This window comes from Marmota marmota, unplaced genomic scaffold, assembly GCF_001458135.2.
Source record: "Marmota marmota marmota unplaced genomic scaffold, marMar, whole genome shotgun sequence".
Taxonomy (NCBI): Eukaryota; Metazoa; Chordata; class Mammalia; order Rodentia; family Sciuridae; genus Marmota; species Marmota marmota.
This window is the reverse complement of record NW_026000136.1, coordinates 4,327,566-4,348,922: the sequence shown is the minus strand read 5'-3', so window position 1 is coordinate 4,348,922 and position 21,357 is coordinate 4,327,566. Positions and strand designations below refer to the sequence as shown.

The following is a 21,357-nucleotide window of genomic DNA, read 5'->3' as shown; positions in this document are numbered from 1 at the left end:
GCGGCGGAGCCGAGCGGCGGCGGGGCAGTGGATCCCGCCCCTCCCGCCTAGCGGATCATGAGCCGGGCGGCGGCCGCCCAGGGCGCGGTGGCGGGCCAGGTGCCTGGGCGGCGCCGGCGCTAGGCGCGATGCCGTTTCCCGCGGCGGGCCCGGGAGCGCCGCTGGCGCCGCCGCAACCCTGCGGCATCTCCTCGGCGATCAGCCTGGCTGCCCCCAGGGACACAGACCACGAGCTCACGCAGAAGCTGGTGGAGACCCTGAAGCCCTTCGGGGTGTTCGAGGAGGAAGAGGAGCTGCAGCGCAGGATGCTAATTTTGGAAAAGCTAAACAACTTGGTGAAGGAGTGGATACACGAAATCAGTGAAAGCAAGAGTCTTCCGCAAGCTGTGACTGAGAGTGTCGGGGGGAAAATTTTCACGTTCGGCTCTTACAGACTGGGAGTGCACACGAAGGGTGCTGATATCGACGCGCTGTGCGTCGCGCCGAGACATGTCGACCGCAGCGACTTTTTCACCTCATTTTACGATAAATTGAAACTACAGGAAGAAGTCAAAGATTTAAGGGCCGTTGAGGAGGCATTTGTGCCAGTGATCAAACTGTGTTTTGATGGGATAGAGATAGATATTCTGTTTGCAAGATTAGCATTGCAGACTATTCCAGAAGATTTGGACTTAAGAGATGACAGTCTGCTTAAAAATTTAGATATTAGATGCATAAGAAGCCTAAACGGCTGCCGGGTAACTGATGAAATTTTACATCTAGTACCAAACATTGACAACTTCAGGCTAACTCTGAGAGCCATCAAATTGTGGGCCAAATGCCACAATATCTATTCCAATATATTAGGTTTCCTTGGAGGTGTTTCCTGGGCTATGCTAGTAGCAAGAACCTGCCAGCTTTATCCAAATGCAATAGCATCAACTCTTGTCCGTAAATTTTTCCTGGTGTTTTCTGAATGGGAATGGCCAAATCCAGTGTTATTAAAAGAGCCTGAAGAACGAAATCTTAATTTACCTGTGTGGGACCCAAGAGTAAATCCCAGTGATAGGTACCATCTTATGCCTATAATCACACCAGCATACCCACAGCAGAACTCCACATACAACGTTTCAGTTTCAACCAGGATGGTCATGATTGAGGAGTTTAAGCAAGGGCTTGCTATCACACATGAAATTTTGCTGAACAAGGCAGAGTGGTCCAAACTTTTTGAAGCTCCAAGCTTCTTTCAAAAGTACAAACATTATATTGTACTTCTGGCAAGTGCACCAACAGAAAAACAACATCTAGAATGGGTGGGCTTGGTGGAATCAAAGATCCGAATTCTGGTTGGGAGCTTGGAGAAGAATGAATTTATTACGCTGGCACACGTGAATCCCCAGTCATTTCCAGCACCCAAAGAAAATCCTGATAAGGAAGAATTTCGTACAATGTGGGTGATTGGGTTAGTGTTAAAAAAGCCAGAAAATTCTGAAACTCTCAGTATTGATCTCACCTATGATATTCAGTCTTTCACAGATACAGTTTATAGGCAAGCAATAAACAGTAAGATGTTTGAGATGGATATGAAAATTGCTGCAATGCATTTAAGAAGAAAGGAGCTTCATCAACTACTCCCTAATCATGTTCTTCAGAAAAAGAAAACACATTCTGCAGAAGGTATAATGTTGTCAGCTGTGAATGACAGCAGCCTCCACTTGACTGTAGATAGTGAAAACAGCATGTCTGTGCCTTTACCTATGGGTGCCACAAAGACTGGCCCATTGACTGGCAGCCCTCAGGGAAGAAGCAGTCCTGCTCTGGCTGTGATGACAGCATCTGTGACCAACATACAGGCTCCTGAAGTTTCCTTGCAACAAGTGAATCCCAGTGAAAGCTCAGGGGTTACATTGAGTGAAAGCATTCCTCAGACTCCCTCACAGCCTACCATTTCTCCACCACCAAAGCCCACAGTCACCAGAGTTGTTTCTTCAACACATTTGGTAAATCATCCACCTAGACCTTCAGGAAATGCAGCAACTAATATACCTAATCCTATAGTAGGAATGTAGAGGACATTCTCACCTCATAAAGACAGAAAACCAGAACAGAAGGGCAACAACCAGATAAGTACAGCTCAATTAGAAACAGACAACAACTTCTCTGTTGGCCTCTCAGGAAACATCTGGCTCAGATATACTCGGTATCCCTGTTCTCTCTCCAGATCCTATTCCTGTTATCAAGAATTCAGTAAAACATACTGAATGGAAATGGATAAAGACAACCACAAGGGCCCATAAACAATATCTGCCAACTCAACCTGTTGTCTTCAAATGCTAAAGAAGGAGAACAAGGGTACCAGACTAGATATGACTCAAAAGATTAATGTTCACTTGGTAACTTCCTTTACTGACTTAATCTTGATCAGAAGTCCAGATTAGTATGTGAAGCTAGAAGTGCCGTTATTAATGCCTCAGATTATTTGTGTTAGTCCTAGTACATTAACTATTTCAAAGAGACTACTACTCTTAAAAGATGAGAAAAATATAGAAAAGAAAAAAACAACTATATTTATACCCATGACTGACATTTGGACTGAATTTATGTTTGATGCATTTTTTGGGGAAATTTGCAATACGAACTAGTATCAGAATTCCTAATATTAATAATGCACTTTATGTACTTTTTTTTAAAGGTTAGAAACCATAACTAATTTTGGCTTTTTCAGCTTGGTGAATTTTAGTTTTTTTTTTTTTTTTCCTTGAAGAAGTTTCTTCAGTACTGATCTTAAAATTGGATACCATTGTACAGTGGTGTAATATACTTCAGAGAAAGCATAAAAGTACATGTAGCTCAGTCCCTGTGAGATAACTGCAAACCCTTTAAAATGAAATGTCAACTCTTGGGTATATATTTGACATCAAAACAGTAATTACCAAGTGTTTGGTTTTGATGGGACATGACCTAGAAATGATAACTGTAGGATGGTATTAGAGAGCACATGATCAGCAATCAGACATTTTCTTTGAGCTAGCAAAGCTCCATATTCTCCTGTCCTCAATCATTTATCCTAAAATAAGCTTATGGCCTCTACCCTCTTCTCTTTGCTGTGTGCACAGGGTATGCTTGTATGTTGTTTCACTAAAAAACATGGAAATCTAGTATTTTCTAAACCATGATGTGAAACCAACAATCTTGTGCCACATGGCACAAAACACCAAATTGATTCCATGGCTAATATTTCAGTAAAACTTCACTAAATATTTGATCTCTGTGTCTGAGAAGTTTTACAAATTCCATAGAATACTGCTTTATAGGGAAGCTAATTCCCAATCTTTGTCTTTTCCATAGACCAAAAAAAAAGACATTTTCTGCAAGAATCTTTAACCAATTGTTATTTTTTAAAGACTTACCAAAAATCATCAGTGAATTTTTCATGTAGTCATATAAAAATAATTTCTAGAAAGCATTTGATAGCTAGTTAGCTTTCTACTCTTTCGTTTTTATCCAAGATTAGAAATACTATTCTTTAAAAAGAAAAAAAATGATCCCTCATAATAGAGCATAAGCAGCAGAACACCCATGTACAGGAACCATGAGGGATAATGGATGTAGATGAATGAAAGCCCAGAAGACTTAACAGATTTTCCAAGTAGCCTGGTTCTGTCTTCCCCTCTCCCACCTGTGTTTCCCTTTTCCCATGTGTGCATTCTTTTTCTTGTTTCATGTTAAACTGCAATGTTTAGACTCTTTCCCTGTCCTTCTAGATAAATTTTCCAAAGTTGGAAGATAGTCTTTTTCCTTTTAGGCTATGCAGTAATTGAGACTTTCTGATATCTGGTATACAATATTTCTGTGTCTCACGTCTTTGCCCTGTGCAGTCACCTTACCCTTCCACGACAATAATAAATCAGGTGAAACATGCACAGTATCTGTATTTTGAATAGCTATGGTGTTTGGTTGAAATCTCCAGGCACAAGTTTAGTCTTGTCATTTTGTTTACACATTGGCAAAAAAATTAGTTTATTAAGTGTTTCATGTAGCCATACCTGTTTTACCAAGCTGGAAACTTGGGACTTTTTAATTCTAGTTTTTATTACCTGAATATCAGACAATTTTTTCATGTGATATATGTAGAGTCTCATGCCTGGGGTTTGCTTTGTTATGTAGTATCTGTACTCCTTGTATTTTCAAGCACTATTTTGAAAACAGATAATGTATTTCTCCATTACAAACACAATAAAAATAAGTGGCAAACAAATAAGTGAAACTAAAATACTGAATAATGTTTAAATCTGATAAGAATTCAGATGTTCTTACATTGTTCTGAAAGAGGGTAGAGACACTGATGAATTTTTCAACTTTACTGAGCCTAAAATGTATGGTATAATATTGGGGAAATGAAAGGGTTAAAACTTCAGCTCTTTCAATAATAATTTTTAAATGGAGTTAAAACTTAATACAAAAGAGTGCAAAAGCTGGGTGTGGTGATGCACACCTGTAATCCCAGTGGCTTGGGAGGCTGAGGCAGGAGGATGACATGTTCAAAGCCAGCTTCAGCAATTTAGTGAGGCCCTAAGAAACTTAGCGAGACCCTGTCTCTAAAATAAAGGACTGGGGATGTGGTTCAGTGGTTAAGTGCCTCTGGGCTCAATCCATGGTACCCCTCCTCACCAAAAAGAAGAATGCAAAACAGAAAGGAGGGAAAAGAGACAAATAGAGAAGGAGATAATTATCTAAGGTGGTGGGAATTAAGCCAAACATACCCATCACTACTAAAAGTGGATGAAACATCTGGAGTAAAAGACAGATTGTCAGAGTCTGTGGAAAAATTAAGTCAGGCTGTGTGTTATTTTATTTTCAAGAGACATCCAAAATGTAAGGCATGAAAATGGTGTTTGGGGGTGGGGTGGGGATAAGCTAATGAGAAGAAGCTGGTACTGTAACAACAACATTCAAACAGATTTCAAAAACAGTTAACGGGACGAGAGGGCCACTGCATTAATGATAGAAGAAAGCATGCACCAGAAAAATGGGACCATTTGTAACTTCTTTGCACCTGATAAATTAGCTTGCACAAAATAACAGCAGAGATTAATGGGTATTGCCAAATGTGTCATCATCAAAGAAAATTTAAAAACAGCTCTGATATTGAGCAGACAAAAAGTAGAAGGGAAATGGTTTCTGAACTCAATCTAGTGTAGAAGTTGGTGATCTTTTTCTATAAAGGGCCAGCTAGTACATCGTTTCAGTTTTGTGAGACCATACGGTCTCTGTCACAACCACTTAACTCTGCTTTATAGAACGAAAGTAGATGCAGACAATACATTAGCAGATGGCCAGGGCTGGATCTGTCACCCATCTCCCGCCCCCACCATTGTTTGTTTGCTATCAGTGATTTCCAGGACATTCATTATAGAACTCTCCACCTGACAACTGGAAAATTCATATAATTCTGGAGTAAGTACTGGGCATGTATAAAAATTAACCTCGTGCTAGGTTAGAAAGTAATATTCAACATATTTTGAAGTATCTGACTCCTAAAATATGTTCTGTGAATTCAGTATTGTAAGCTAGGAATCAGTAACAAATGACACAGAGAAGAATTTCCTAAGGAAGACCCAGAAAAGCTCTAACCATATAGGAAGAGATTGATAACAAAAGATTTTCTTCATCAAATAATGAAAATGAAAAGCTGACAAATAAGTCTTAATTGGGGAGAAGAGTTTGTAATACATAAACTGACAAATGATTAATGTCCAAAATATATTAAAGATGGCAAGGAAAAATATATTTAAAAAGATCAAATAAATCAGTTAAAAATGGGCAAAAGAAATGCACAGGCATTTCACAGAAAAGGAACTAGGAATGATCAATCAATAAGAAAAGATCCCATTCTTGTAAGAAATAAAATATGAATTAAGACCAGGAAAAAACTATTGTTTTAAATTTTGAGACAGATCTCATTAAATTGCAGAGGCTGGCCTTATATTTGGGATCCTTTTGCCTCAGCCTCCCCAGTCTCTAGGATTACAGGAGTGCACCACCATGCCCGGCTTAGGAAAAAACTTTTTCACAAAAATGAAAAAGGCTCACAATATCTAGGTTGATGAGGTTGAGGAGCAGTGGGAACCTCAGCACAGGGCCAAGGATAGTGCACGTTGTTTTGACCCCTCTGGGAACAGTTGGCCTTATCTAGTTAGGTTGACATGCCTCTACCCTGGAGTCCCAGATGTTCTACTCGAATCTTTGCATCATGCTAGGGGGCACGGATGTGCTTCATCTCTCTGGTCCCCTTAACCCTTGGGATGGCCAGAGTCTGTGGGCCCATAGCTGCATCTGGGACTTTATATATCATTTAGTTGCCTCCAATGTGCCACGTAAATTTTCTGTATACACCGTGGTGTCAGAGAAGTTGGGAAGCACTTTCCAAGAGGCTGTGTCCCATGGGTAACTAGGAAGCCTGTGGAGTGTTGATAGTGTTTTGTGTTAGCCTAAAACTTGAAACAACCCACATATGCACCACACATACCCACCAAGGGTGGAATGGCTGAGAGTGGTGCATTCATGCAGTCAGTACCATAAAGCTGTGAAAGTAAACCCTAGCTACGTATGTCCACATTCACATGTGTCAGATTGCTGAGGAAAAAACAAATGGCTGAAAAGTACATTAAGTGTAGTATAATTTATATAAGATTTTAAAACAAGTAAAGTCAAGCAGTATAATTCAAAGTTGCAGAAATGTGTGGAAGAACTATAAATTAAAAATAAGGGACTGTTAAACAAAGAATCCAAAACAGGGGTTCTCCTTGGTAGGGTAAGAGATGGAAGATCGTACATAATGGAATGATTCATTATTTTTAGGTTGAATGGTGGATACAAAGGTATTCATTTTATTATTAGTTTAAGTTATAAATGCTTTCGTACTTGTGAAATATGCCTTGTGCAGTCACCTTACCCTTCAATACCAACATCAATACCAAAGTGATATCGTGAAGTGATCAATTTTATCAAGTTAGCAATTGCATTTGGCCAGGATTTAGCTTGAACACAGTGCAGTTTTATTTCCTTCCGCATAACGGATAATAAGCTCAGGGCTGGCTTGCCTGGTCATGAGGGCCCCGAGTTGTTTCCACTTTTGTCTGTCCACCTCATTCTGTTCTCAGAGTCACTCAAGGTACAGAATGGCTGAGGGGCCCCCTGCCACCCCACCTCATTTAGAGCAGGAAGAAGGGAAAGGCGGAGGTGTTCCTGCAAACTCTGTCCTCCTGTGGAGCTTTCCCGATCATCCCCCACAGGAGCGTTCCCTCACGTTTTACCTGCTGGAGCTCATTTCTGTGACCGTGCCTACTTGCAAGGGACCCCGGAAAATGCAGTTCCTGTTGACTGGGCAAACTCACCAGTAGCCCAGGGATTGTGCTATGAGGAAGAAGAGTGTGGGTACTGGCAGTGGGTGACAGCCTTCCCAACACACACTAGCCTCCCAGACGGCCTCCAGTGTCTTCAGGTCTGCCAGGGTACACCAGGTCTCCCTTGTTTTTGACTGTTTGGCTTCCTTTCTGCTTTTAAGAGGCTCACATTTAGGTATGGCTCACCTGAAGAAGTTCCCTTGTGATGAACCTGAAGTGATCTGCTTAGTAAAATCATATCTGCAAGGATCTCTTTTGCTATGTAATAAAACATAATCAGAGAATGACATCATTTTCACAGGCTCCACTCCCACTTGGGACATATTTTATAGGCAGGGGCCTTGGGAGTCATCTTAGAATTCTGGCTGCCATACTTCACCCTCTGGCAACCAGTGATTCAGTATTCCCTTGGAAAATGCACCCACCCCATTTCAAGGTCCTCCAGTCTCATCCTGTTATCAATTCAACACCAATCTGAGCATCTCATTACTCTAATCAGATGGAATGGGGCCTGTTTGGGCACAGGTTGTCTGTGGACCCATAAACTCAAGGGACACGCTCTCTCCCCACACTCCTGGCCTGCAGGGGAACGGGCCTGGGATGATGGCGGTGGACATCCTGGTTCAGAAGCAGGGAGTTAGAAGAACAAAGAATCACTGCTCCAAAGCAGTTTTGAAATCCAACCCAGTCAACTCCAGGCCGAGTTCTTCAGTTAGGTGTCCAGACCCGGGAATAGCGTCTCTGCCTTCCCTCTGGGCTCTAGGTGCCACCTGTTGGTCCTTCGGCCCCACCCTAAGCCGTTCGCCCTTCTTCATGGAAGGGAGCGTGTGAGTCAGCCCAGGTCCTGTCAGTGTGCTGCTGCTCCATGTTTGAACCTCCAGTGCTGCCCTCAGCGTTCCCACCGGTAGGATTTTCCCAAGAACTTTGTGGGTCACATGAGGATTTCATGGGAGTTCACGCCATTAGACCAAAGTCACATGCGCAAGCCATGTGCACAGATGTGAGCTAATCCCATCTCTATTTTTAGCTTCTGTGGTGAAAGGACAGTGCTCTTGAACTCCCTCAAGGTCCTCTATTGAGAAAATCTGCAAAGCACGCTCACCCTGCAGGCATCTCCTGCGTGGCCGAGCGCTGACCTTCCCACCTTGGGCAGGCACACACCCACTCTCCTCCGTGCCATTCTTGGCAGCCATTTCTACCTTGGGCGTCTTGTCCTCTGGGGAGACCGACCGTTCCAGAGTCATCTGATCATGGCTCTCGTTCGCTTGACAGCTCCCTGCAGTTGGTCTCTGTCACCTTGCTTCTCCCTGTAAGCCACAGAAGACACGAGGCTGCACCTCCACCGTCCGCTCAGAAACCTCAGCTGATCATTTGCGAACCTCACTTCCCACGCCACTGCAGGAAGGTTCTTTTTCCTCCTCCCTCCTCGCCCTCCCTCTCAAGCTCTATCTTTCTTTCACTACTGGGGATGGAACTCGGGCCTCTTGCACACTAAGCTTGTGCTCTCCCAGTGAGCTGCACCCCAGTCCCCCAGGACACATTGCTGTGAGCACTCCGCCCGGATGTGACAAGGACCCTCCTTCCTCCAGTTTCCAGAAACCTGCCCCTTGTTTCCTCGGAGCCTCCAGCCTCCGCTGGCAGCACCGTTCCTCTGGGTTTCTGTGGCTCTGCTCCCTGTGCGGCCCTCTCACCTGCTCCGGCCCTGCCAGCAACAGGCCTGCTGTCGCAGCATCTCCCACCGGTGGCCTCTCCCAGGCACCCGGGGCTTTTCTCTCCTGCTCCTCAGGCCTCTAGCCTCTGCCTGCTGCCTGGCTCCCAGTTTCAGGCGCGTTGCTGCAGCCCCCCATTTCCCTGGACTGGAATCAGCACTTGTTTTCTGCTGCTGAAGCTGGAAACGTAGAACAACAGGTCCTTATTTCTCACTGAAAGTTTCCATGGCCAGGAGTCTGGGCACAGGATCGTGGGGTCCTCTGCTCAGGCTAACATGGCTCCTTTCTGGGGCTTGGAGGCCTCTTGCCAGCTCACAGGTTGTTGGCAGAACTTACTTCCTCAGGGACATAGGAGTAGAGTCCCTGTCGCTCTTCTTTCTGTCTCACTGGCTGCTGGCCAGCAACCGCCCTCGGCTCCCAGTGGTTGCTGGAGAACTTCTGGCATCATACTCTTCTCACCCTTGAGATCTCTGCGCCTTCTCCTCTGTGACCAGCTGGAGAGCTCCCTCAGCACAGAAGGAGCAAATATGGTCAGGTTCAGCCCTTGGGGTGATCTCCATGACTTAAAGTCAGCTGATTGGTAACTTGATTTGTCTGTCAAATCTCTTCTGCCACGAGACACAATCCCTGAGTGACCCCAGGAGACAGAGACCATCTTAGAATTTCACTCAGAACAGCGGCCTTCCATATCTCTCCTAGGCAATGCTGTCCTGCACAGGATCATGTCTCTCTCTCTCTCTCTCTCTCTCTCTCTCTCTCTCTCTCTCTCTCTCTCACACACACACACACACACACACACACACACAGTTCTTTTTGCCCTCATAACCCTAGTTTCTATGTCTTTCTTAGTCTCCTTGGAATTGTCTGCACATCACCTCTTGTAGCTCCAACTCATTATTTAAAAAAAAATTTTTTTGAGGTTATTGATGGACAGATGCCTTTATTTTATTTGTTTATTTTTATGTGGTGCTGAGGATTGAACCCAGTGCCTCACATGTGCTAGGCAAGCGCTCTACCGCTGAGCTACAACCCCAGCCCTCCAATCCATTCTTAATGGTTGTGGGATAGTTCACGATGTGGATGGAGTTCTATATATTTTTGGGGTCATCTGAATAATTTTATAATACATATTCCTATGTATTCTGTATTTTACCAAATAAAATGGTTATCAGTTGTAAGATCACACCTCCATGATCAACAGTAACATGGAAAATACTGTAATTTCTCAAGACTTTTATTTTTGTACTTACAGAAAGAACTCTAGTAAATCTAAAGATCCATTAGCACGTGGCTTTTCACCTTGCGTTTGTGCTGTGCTTATACAAAAAGGTGTGTGTGAATGACACAGACGCGGAGCCCATCTTCTCAGCACAGGGCTGTCAGTGCCCCACACTGTACACAGTGCAGCCTCTGTGTCCTTGAGCCTGTTGGTGATAGCATTTCTTACGGGGGTGCTTTCCTGGCTTGTGCTCTGCAAGCTTGCGGACGACATCTGGAGCTTCGGTGCCTTCCTCAGTGGTCCTCACCTGGGTTACATGTGGCATCCGGACCCCAGGAGTGGTAGCCAAACTCCCACATGACGGCTCTCGTGTGAAGATAGGCTGCTTCCCAGCGTGAGAGGGGAAAAGGCGGACCCCCGGGGTGATGAGACGGAGTCTACGAGTGTGAGTGTGCATGTCCGCCTGCGCTCTTGCTGGGCTGGGAAGCAAGTGCTTTTAAAGAGCTTTCTTTTCACCAGAGATGTGTATGTGCACAGGGAAAGCAACGCTTGCTAATCAAAGCAAAAGCACAGCAGCGGTTTCTGCCAGCCCTTCCTCTCGCTTCCCAGTTCTGCTGTCCCTAGAGGCTACTGCATTCAGCTTTGAATTGCTCTTTTTGGCATTTAGTTCTATATTTTTAAATGACAGTTTTATCCCACTAGTTCTTGAGTTTTGAACTTCAGATGGTACCTAGTGAGTTCCTACCATGGGAAATGAGGATTTGGTCCTCCCCCCGCCCACTTCCTCCAAACACCCCATTCCTGTGACCTCTCCTCTCTGTGCAGTCAGTCTGATTGGGTTAAAAGCCGTGGTTTCTTTTCTGTGGCCGTGTACAGCTTCACACAGCCGAGGAGCCGTGCGTGCAGAGACTACTCTTCCTTCCTGCCTTGTCAACCTTGTTGGTTGTCATCCTTTTCTCCTGTCCTTGCCACTCTTCCTGCTCCATCAGTGGACTCTGGAAGATGCTCGGCAACGTTGGGTGTCCTGTCAGTCTCTGCTCTGTAGAGCCTTCTTCCTTGTTGGTGTCAGTCGGGACTTTATGACTGAAGAAGATGGTATCCACTATATTTTTTAAATTTCTATTTTAAGAGAGATAATTTAGGGGGCTGGAGATGCAGCTCAGGGTAGAGCACTGGCCCAGCACGTGCAAGGCCCTGGGTTTAGTTCCAGCATTGCAAATATACATGTGTACACCCATACATACATGTGTGCTCCTGTATATGATTTATATGCCATAAACTCAATGAACTGAATAGTGTACAATTCAATGAATTTTTAGGAAATTTACAGAGTTATGCAGTGACCACCATAATACAGTCTTAGAACATTTTCATTACCAAAACAAAACAAAACCTCCTGTGAGCTGGGCCGGGTGGTGAGAGCTTGCCTAATGCGTGCTGGCCCCGCCTCCCTCCCAGCACCGTGAGGAAAGGACCCCTGAGCCCACTGCAGTCGGTTGGCCCCCAGCCCTGGTCCCAGGCAGCCACCAGCCAGCTCTGGCATTGTAGTGTATTCTTACTGGGCATTTCAAATAAATAGAATCGTACTGTGTGTGTGTGTGTGAGAGAGAGAGAGAGAGACAGACAGAGACATCTGACTTTTTTATTCAGTGTAATTTTTTTGAGTTTCATCCGTGTGTAAAGGTGTCAGCATTTGATTTCTGTTTATTGCTGAATAGTTCCCTCTTATGACCCTAATGTTTTGTTCATCCATCTGCCGGTTGATGGACATTTGGGTGAGTTCCACTTTTTGACCGTCATGGATAATGCTGCTTGAACATCTGTGGACGAGCGTTTGTGTGGACATGTATTATTTTTATTTCTCCTGGCGCACAGCGAGGAGTGGAATTACTGGAGCCTAAGGTAAATTTAGGTTTAATGTGTTAATAAATCAACAAATTGTCCCCAAATGCCCCCCCCCTTCACATTTCTACCAGTGATATGGGAGGATCCCAGCTTCTCTGCACCCTTGTTATTGTTTACCTTTGGGGAGTTTTGCTTGTTTTATTCAGTGCTGGGCTCTGACCCAGGGCCTGGGCATGGCAGGCAGCACTCCAGCTCTGTGCCACCCCAGCCCCCGTTGGGTACTTTTTTATTATAACCATGGCCGTGAGTGTGACGTGCTCTCTTGTTGGGGTTGAATTTGCAGATGACTAAAGGTGTTGAGCATTCGTTCATGTTCTTGTCAACCATTTTGTACATCTTCTTTGGAGAAATGTTTATTCAGATTCTTCCCCATCTTTAAATGTGGTAGTTTGAATTCTTATTGCATTACTGAATTATAAAAGTGTGTGTGTGTGTGTATGTGTATATATAAATTTCAGATACCAGTCTCTTACCAGATATGTTACTTTAAAGTATTCTTTCTCCCAGTCTTTGGCTTGTCGTTTGGTTTCTGAGTTCTGGGGATGGAGCCCCAGACGCTCTACCACTGAGCGACATCCTCAGCCCATTTTCATTTTGAAACACTTGAGTTGGGTTGGGATTGTGGCTCAGAGGGAGACCACTCGACTTGCATGCTTAAGGCACTGGGTTCAATCCTCAGCACCACATAAAGATAAAATAAAGATACTGTGTCCACCTGTAACTAAAAAAATAAATTAAAAAAAAAAAGAAACACTTGAGTTGCCCAAGCTGGCCTTGAACTTACGATCCTTCCTTTTCAGCTTCCAGGTCACTGGGATGACAGAATACTGGCTGGGTTCCTCAGCACAGTGTTGAATAGAAATGGTCCCAGGAGGCCACCTCGTCCTGTTCCTAGTTAGGGTGGGTCTCTGTGTAAATTTTCTTCAGAGATCTTCCCCTCCTGGTAGACTTGGTCCTAAAAGCCTAGGCTGCTGTGTTCCCACCAGGCCGCAGTCCTTTGTAGGGCTACAGAGAGGGTGAGACACAGCGCCCGAGTAAGGCTGTCTGTGGAGGGGGAGATGCTGGCCCCTACCTGTGCGGGGAGTCTCCTGTGGGCGCTGGGTGATTCTCTTCCCGGATGCCTGGCTGGCGGAGCCCATGCCTTTGCTGACTTAGGAAAGGATATTTCCAGCAAAGGGAGATGTTCAGGCCAGTGACTTGTGGGTTTGCAGCAGCTCCTGAGGGTTTACTTTGGCAGCAAATCCCCAGCTGTTACTGGGGTCACTTATAGAAAGGCTTGTTGCCCCCAGTTTTGATGAAACTCCTGAGCACAGGGGACATTGCACTGCCTGTGCCTCCAGCCCACCTGTCCCAGGTCCCGCTGGCAGGAGCAGAGGCCCACGTGTTTCCTTGCTCTGCCTGTGGTCAGGGAGGGAAGGGAAAGCAGGAGCAGGACGGGAGAACTGCAGGGAGAGTGTTTGGAGGAACTCGGTGACGTTCAGGAAGGAGCTGTGTTTTTCTTTCCAGGGCTGTCTGAAGCCACAGCCGGGCCAACATGGCAGCTCTGATGACCATCTCCAGCTGTGGTCAAAACTAATTTTGCCACCCTTAATCCACACAGAGTCTCTGCTGGAAGAGGGCACATTGGCTACCACCTCCTTGTGGAGGTGACAGGAGGGTGACACAGGAAAGAACCACATGGCCCGCAGGTCATCCCGCTCCTTCATCCAGCGCATCTGTCTGGGAGCCTGAGAGCCTGGGAGCCCGGGAGCCCAGGAGCCAGGGTTCCTGCCCCGCGAGCTGCACCCTGGGCACTGAGGCAGCGGGAGGGGTGTGAGGGGGCAAGCACAGGCTCCTCCCAGAGCGCTCGGCATGAGCTCCTGGTGCTGGCGTTGCCTCTGGCACAGTCACATTCCCCTCTGTCCTTCCCAGCCCAGTGTCAGAGTGCTCCCTCCCAGGTGGCCTGTTTGCTCAGCTGTTTCCTCTGGACGCCTGCAGAGTTGTCCCAGAGCTGCTCTGGGTGCATTGTGTCCTCAAAATTTTAGAAAGTGTTCATTTTGCTTTTGGGTCTGGGTGCCATGTGTTGGGGGCAGGCAGGGTCCCCAAGTGTATCCTCAGGTGCAACAGGCAAGGTCCCCAAGATGGGGCACAGTAGCCCCCTAGGTCCCGATACCCAAGTCCTTCATGCTGTGCCTGGTGGTTTTCTGGTTCTCTGTTGCAGAGCAGATACTAACAGGCAAATCCAGGAAGCCCACATCTGCCTATTTTCTCTCTAGGAACTAACGGGTGTTTATCTGGAGAAGAACTAGATGTCCAAACAAATAAAAGAATGTAGGTTTTTGATGAAGCTTTCTGAGTGCCCTGGGGGTTTTCTTCCTGAGAGGAAGTGCTGTAGACAGAGCTTTGGGGCAGGGAAGGGTCCTGAACCTGTCAGGGAGCTTTTACAAAATACGGGTTCCTGGGTAGACCCCAGACCCCAGACCTGCGGAATCAGAGCCTCTGACCTACTGAACCTGCCACAGAAACCCCTGAAGTATTTGAGAACATTAGGACCAGAGCTGACTGTGGCTGGACCAGCCGGCAGTTGTCACCTGTGTCGTGGTCGGGGAGTGAGAGAGCCTTGGGGTCTGCCTCCCTCTTCCAGTGGCAAGGACCGGCTTCTATTCATGATGAGTAACTGCCTCTCAAATTACTGTGTTGCCAAAGGCCTGGCGCTCTTGTCACCTGACTGCCCAGAATTAGGCTGTGGCACCCAGTGGTTCTCTATGATGGAAATGTCATCGCATTTCCCTTGGATGTGAAGTCCCTATTGGCTTTGTAGGGGCCCCAGAGTGACCTTGTTCTTGGCAAAGACCCCACATGTGTAAGACCCCAAAAGAAGTCAGCCGCTTAAATTGTAATCTCCTTCCTCAGATTCATGGCTGGGGCCCGAGAAACTTGCAGCCCCGTACCATGTCCATCCAGCAATGGCTCTGACTTGTAAGTGTAGACCTGTGAGGGATTCCATCCCCTGCCCCTCTGTCACCCTCAGCCCAGGAGCCTTGTGGGGAGGTCTGTAGTCATGGCTTAGATGGCACTGTGCAGGGCTGAGGCTCACCGGACGTGACACTGTGACCACAGCTCTTCCCAAGACCTCCTGGACCCCAAGGCCTGGACCCACCTCCTGGGAGTAGGAACACATCACAGAGTCACATGCAAGTGAGGGGCCCGTGGGACTTCTGTGACTGTTCCCCTAAGAAAAGCTTTTTAAAATAAAAGCTTAAAGAATCGGTTACATTGAATGGACACCTGGTACCTGCCTCTCAGAGCTGCAGACGATAACTGTTTATCAGATTTATTTAAAGTTTAAAAAAATAAAATAAGCACCATATACACAAAGTCACTGGCACCTTCCTGACATCGCACCTCACATTTCTGGAACGCAGCGCTATCCCCGGCACAGGAGCCCCACCCGTGGGCCCAGCCCTGTTGTGAACGCACCGTGGCCTTTTCTGTTGTGAAAGATGGTGTCGTGTTTACTTCTGTACGAGCCACAGCCATGCTCAGCGGTGTCCAGGTGCCTTTAGGTCTGTCACGCAGGTGTTGGACCTCGTGCTCTTGGTGGCGTCTCAACTGGCAGTCTGCACCCACCACTGGGTGCGCAGGGAAGGGCCCTTCAGGTGGCCTGTGTGTGAGGCCGTCCTGATGCAGGGTTCAGTCTGTGTGTATACATGTGCACATGCGTGTGCCCAAGCGTCCTCCTGGCTGCACCGTGGCAGGGAAAGGATACGGGGAGCAGTCAGATTTTTGTCCCCTTGGGCAGCACCACAGTGGCCTCAAGAGCCGCTGCCATAGAAGACACAGAAGCTGCTGCTGCTCCACAGCCCTCCTGCCCTCGGGTGCCCACGTGCCCCTGGCCCTGGTGTAGTCACCACTGCTGCTGCCTGGAGCCACAGGCTGTGGCCCTTAACCCACCAGGATCAAGGACACAAACCTTGAGTGGGCCCGGGCAGCCCCAGCTCCCACATGCAGGATGGGTAGACCAGGGGTGAGTCAGAGCCCAGCCCTGCGAGGGGGTCACCCGAGAGAAGTGTGCCAGTCCCCACCTGGAAGAGCGGGGTCCAGTCTGCTGTGTGCCTTCTGCATGGGACAGCAGCCCTGGGGGACTCCTGGCACACCCTGTGTGCTGATCATCAGGACTGGGGCCCTCTGGAGACCCTGGGAAGCCAAGAGGACAGGCCCCCCTTCTTGGCTTGCTGCTCAAGATACTGAGCATGCTCTCCTGCAGCCTGGTGCTCCACTGGGGACACTTGGGGGCTGGAGCATCATTTGAACTGTTGTGTTCTTTTTTCAGATCTGGCCCCAGGCTGTGCGGTGAGGCCAGGCTGTGGGTCTGCTGCTGTTCTTGCAGCCAGTGTGACAGGTGGGACAGGCTGGGCTCCGACCCCACCTGCTGGGCACCTGCGCAGCTCCAGGCCTGGCTGGGCTGGCTCTGCAGCAGGCAGGAGCAGGGGTGCGGCGGGTGGAGCGGCCTCAGCGCTGCAGCTAGCGGGCCTCCCGGCAGCCCCGGCCCCCTGCAAGCTGCAGATGCGCAGGCGGCCTTCTGGAAGGAAGGACAGGGCTCAGCCGCCAGCTCCTGGTATGGCTTGCACGGGCCACTGCTCTCGCTCTCACAAGCCTCCTTCCTCTGGCTTTTGTCTGGTTTTGTTTGGAATGGCTGGAGACAAAGATGCTACACCAGGGGATAAGGCTAGAGGAGACCCAGCAGAGGCATGCGGCAGAAAGCGCCAGGGTCGCTGGGAATGTTGAGGGGTCTGGGGTCTCCTCGGCTCCATCCATCCTGCTCAAGCCTTCCCGGCGGCATCGGTTCAGAGAGCGCTTCCTGTACTTGTGAGCATGAGATTTTAAAGGTCTTTTACGGGATGTGTGTGATTTCTGGGCTGTGTGTACGTGTGTGTGTGTGTGTGTGTGTGTGTGTGTGTCTATGCGCTCATGAGTGTGCATATGCCCATGTTTATGTCTGTTCGCCTTTAAGTTGCATGGGGACTGTGGTGCAGTGCTGGTGTGAGTGCATGAGTGTGCGTGTGTGCACACATGTGAGTGTACATGTATTTGTGTGTGCATGTGTGTATGTTGTGCATATGCCTGTTCTAGCCTGATGGAGTCCAGGTGGCCTTGGGAAGGTGGCAGGCATGCTGTTGCGGAAGCCACCCACAGGACACTGTGGTAATTGACCACTCCCCCTCGTCTAGTGAGGGATGATGACCAACTGTGTCTCTTCCCCGGCTGGAAGTATAGCCTTACACACGCGGGGCTGGAGGACAGGGCAGGTAGGTGGACAGGACAACGTTCTGGGGTGACATGGTGACCTGAGAGGAGCCGGTGCTTGGTGGGAGGAGTGTTTGATGGGCTTTGGCCCAAGGCCCACAGTGCAGGCCATGTGTCACTGGGCTTCTGTAGGGCAGGTGCTTTCTTCCTGACTGCCCTGGGGGTGGCTTTTCTGGGGTTACTTTGTGATCCTGAGGTGCTGCCTGTCCTTTCGGAGTGCGCAGCCAGTAGACAGAGTTCCTTGAGCCTCCTGTAAACCTGCTTTGATAGAACTGGGACAGGTGTCAGCAGTGTCTTAGGAGATTCACATGATGCAGGAGGACCTGGGAGATGGTCATAGTCAGGCCTGTTTACCTGTGTTGGTTCTGTTTCAGGAATAAATGCCCAAGCCCGGAGGCTGCAGCGGGTCCGTGCCAAGGGCACACCTGCCGTGGCCCCAGGGGCTGCCCGGAGCTCCCCTCCACCCCGGCTGCGCCGCACTGTCAGTGAGACCAGCTTGAACCTGGCCACCACCCTGTCTGGCGCTGCCCAGGGGCCTGAGGAGCCCAGCCAAGACACCATGCGTGACTGCCTGTACCAGTCCCCACACCTGCTTCTCCTGCAGGGTTACAGCCAGCAGCATGTGAGCCCCCACTGACACCCACAGCCCCAAGCCCCACCCAAGGACTCACATCAGCCCTGTGCCTCTGGTGTGGCCTCTCACGCACCCACAAGGCTCCTCCGGGAAACCGCCTTCCCCAGCACAGGCTGGGTGGCCAGGGGTGGGCGACATAGTGTGGTGTGTCTGGTGGACAGCAGTCCCAGCCAGAGACTGGAACACCTCTTCCTCCCCTTTCTTACCCTCTGCTGGTCTGGGCAGGTGGTGTCCCACCCCTGAGTCAGGCGTTGTGTTTCAGGACAGCCTGGTGTATGTGCTCAACCGTGAGCGGCACACGGTGGGCCAGCGCACGCCTTCCAGCAAACCCAGCATCAGCCTGTCGGCCCCCGACATCCTGCCCCTACACTGCACCCTTCGGCGGTACCAGCCCCCAGAGGGACAGGCGGCCCTGCTGCTGGAGCCCATCCCTGGGGCGCCCATCTCCGTCAACTTCAAGGAGGTGGGGTGGAGCACTGTGGCACTGCAGCATGGGGACCTGCTCTCCCTGGGCCTCTACTACCTGCTGCTGTTCAAGGACCCATCGCAGGCACGGACTCTGCCCACGGGGACCCTGGCGCGGCTCCGGGCTGCGCCACAGAACTGCAGGATGTGTGGCATGGCACTGGGAGCTGGGGACAGTGCCTCCTCCGTGCTGGCTGCTATACCGCGACGGCGGCAGCCGCTCCTGGAGTTTGAGCCTGAGGAGGAGGATGCACTGCTGCAGAGAGTCATGACGCTGATTGAGCCCGGGGGTGACGACTACAAGCTGACCCCTGCCTTCCTCCTATGCCTCTGTGTCCAGCACTCGGCCACCCACTTCGAGCCTGGCACATTTGGACAGCTCCTGCTCAAGATAGCCAAGAGGATCCGCGAGGCAGTGTGGGTGAGTGGGCCGGGCCCGCAGGCCACCGCAGAGTGTCCGCTGGCTGCGGGACAGCCTCTGGCTTCTGCCTGTGTCAGGTGGAGGTCCCAATTCCTCTCTGATTGCCTCGTGGCAATGCCAGGCTGGGCAAAGGGCCAGCCTCTCTGGCCTGTCTACCCCTCACCTCCAGGCCCACGACAGCTGCACCACATTCCAGGCTTCCATGTGGGTCTGCGTAGTGCAGAGTTGGCTGCTGCTTCTGAGCTTTGTCCTTTCCTATGGTCCAGCCTGGCCTGGTACCATCACATGCCCAGAAATGAGACACCCCAGAGGCTGGGCACTGCAGGGCCCAGGGACCTTGGGCGCTCTCGCAGGCCCCTGACCACGGCTCAGTGCTGGCACTTTTCTCTGGGGCAGGTGAGTTGCTGTCCCCCTGAGCTGTCCCCTGCAGACACCCTTTTCCCTTGGTAGTGAGGATGCAGGGCTGGTCAGTTTTTGGACATTGATAGATTCTCCATCAGGCCAGAGTCTCAACCTGGTGCTGTGGTCCTGTGGGCAGAACTCCTCTGGGCCTTGTCCCTGGCGTCGTACCCCGGCCTCCACCCACCAGGGCTGGTCCCTGCTCACAGGGACTCCAGGCATGGCCCTGGGGATTAACTTGGAATTGTCACCCCACTGGGGTCGACAAGCACCGGAGCAGGCTGTCTGGGGGCACCCCATGGTCTCAGCCTCCTTGCCAGTTCCTGCCCCACTGGCTTGAATCCCAAGACTCAGAGGATGGCTTGCAGTCACCTGGAGTTGTTCAGAGGCCTTCTCTCATCTCTAGTGGGCAGGGCCGTGTGGTACCTGGTCAGTTTTCTTGTATTAAAATCCACATTTAGGGGCTGAGGCTGTGGCTCAGAGGTCGAGCACTTGCCCAGCGTGTATGAGGCACTGGGTTCGATTCTCAGCACTGCATATAAATAAATAAAATAAAGATCTGTCAACAACTAAAACAAACTTTTAAAACATCCACATTTAAAATAGGTGACACCCTTTGGAAGCATAAGCCTGATGGGCCATCCCCTCAAGAGGTTCATAGAGTGACCTGTAGGCGTTGTGGGTGTGCTGGAATGTGACAGGGGGCCCCACGGCATGGCCACGCACCATCTGTAATCATGTACGTTGGGACAGGGGAACCTCATGGCATTTTCTGAGTGTGCTCTGTGCCTGGCATTCATCAGCCCTGCTGATGCTCTTTGACCCAATTAACCTTCATAGCTACCCTGACTGGGCAGGTGCTGTATCCCATGTTACAGGCAAGGAAACTGAGGCCAGGAGGGCATAGGTCACTTGACGAGAGGGCACAGTGGCAGGATGAGACTGAGCCTCACCCACGTCCACCTCTTCACTTCTGGTTCATTCCTACGGGGACCCAGCCCTGCCGTGTTGCACAAGCTTGGAAACTGAGGCTGGCAGACAGGAGCCGCTCCCATGGCATCCTGGGCTTGCAGACATAGGTGTCTACATCCAGGTTGCCCCGCGCCCGTGGCACCTCCTCACCTCGGCTCTGGCCTGAGCAGAGCCCCTGTGAGTTCCACTTGCTATAAATTTTCTCATGTTCCTACAGAGCAACTCCCAAGGTCACTCCCCTGTCCTCTTAGCAAACACACAGGTAGGTGGATGTGCACACTGTACAGGAGTAGGGCACGAGGACCAAGCCAGCGACCAGGGTTCTATTGGACTGAGACTACTTTGCTGCTAAAGCAAGAGCAATTGCTGATTAAGAGAACACACAGAAGGTGTTAGCAGTACCTGCTCCCCTCTGGGCCGTTTACCTATATTGTAAATGTCCAGGCACACATGTGTCTGCCTGCTGTGACTGTGGCTGGCATCTCAGGATGTATGTATTAGGAGTAACAACAAAGAGTGTTACTAGACTACTCATTCTAGTATCTGTCAAATGTTTGTCCTGTCTTTACTATTTTCTAAATGGCCAGTTGTGTGAGCTGAGGGCTGTGGATTGATTGTGTGTAGATCACGTTCAGTCATGGATGGGAAGATGCCTAAGTCATGAAGAAAGTTCTTTCCAACTTCACTGAGAATCAAATATCAGCCTACACAGGGTGTCTGGGATAGTGTGCCCTATTTTTCGTGGAGATGGAGCATCGTGTATTTGGAGGTATCCTGTTGTCCTGTTTCTCTCTTTCTCTCTGTAGGAGAAAACCAAAGAGCTAGCAGAGAAGCAGGCGCAACTGTAAGTACGGCCCAGTTATTGTCCCCACCTCTCAGCTGCACCTTCCCTGCGGGCTCCTGCTTTCCGAGGAGCTAAGTCCTCAGGGAGCCTCCGGATGCCGGGGCTCCCCTCCGCGCTT

The 21,357-nt window shown here is 49.3% G+C and overlaps 2 protein-coding genes and 1 long non-coding RNA gene across 4 annotated transcripts in view; 2 read left to right on the top strand and 1 right to left on the bottom strand.

Moving 5' to 3' along the window:
• Radil (Rap associating with DIL domain) overlaps window positions 1-21,357 on the top strand; it is a 52,303-nt gene that overhangs the window by 11,317 nt on the left and 19,629 nt on the right. For both annotated transcript variants that reach the window (XM_048785291.1, XM_015502015.2), the window contains exons 3-5: window positions 17,879-18,126; window positions 18,401-19,024; window positions 21,202-21,239. In XM_048785291.1, coding sequence (XP_048641248.1) covers window positions 17,879-18,126; window positions 18,401-19,024; window positions 21,202-21,239 — 910 coding nt within the window. The remainder of the gene's footprint in view (window positions 1-17,878; window positions 18,127-18,400; window positions 19,025-21,201; window positions 21,240-21,357) is intronic.
• On the top strand, window positions 7-4,252 carry Papolb (poly(A) polymerase beta). Its single transcript, XM_015502013.2, is given in 2 exon segments — window positions 7-1,994; window positions 1,996-4,252. Coding segments are annotated over 2 exon segments (1,908 nt in total). The 5' UTR covers window positions 7-128; the 3' UTR covers window positions 2,038-4,252.
• LOC125611179 lies at window positions 7,015-9,582 on the bottom strand. The gene is made up of 2 exons (XR_007341312.1): window positions 9,077-9,582; window positions 7,015-8,692 (listed from the first exon to the last, which is right to left on the bottom strand). It is a non-coding gene; the product is annotated as an uncharacterized LOC125611179 (long non-coding RNA).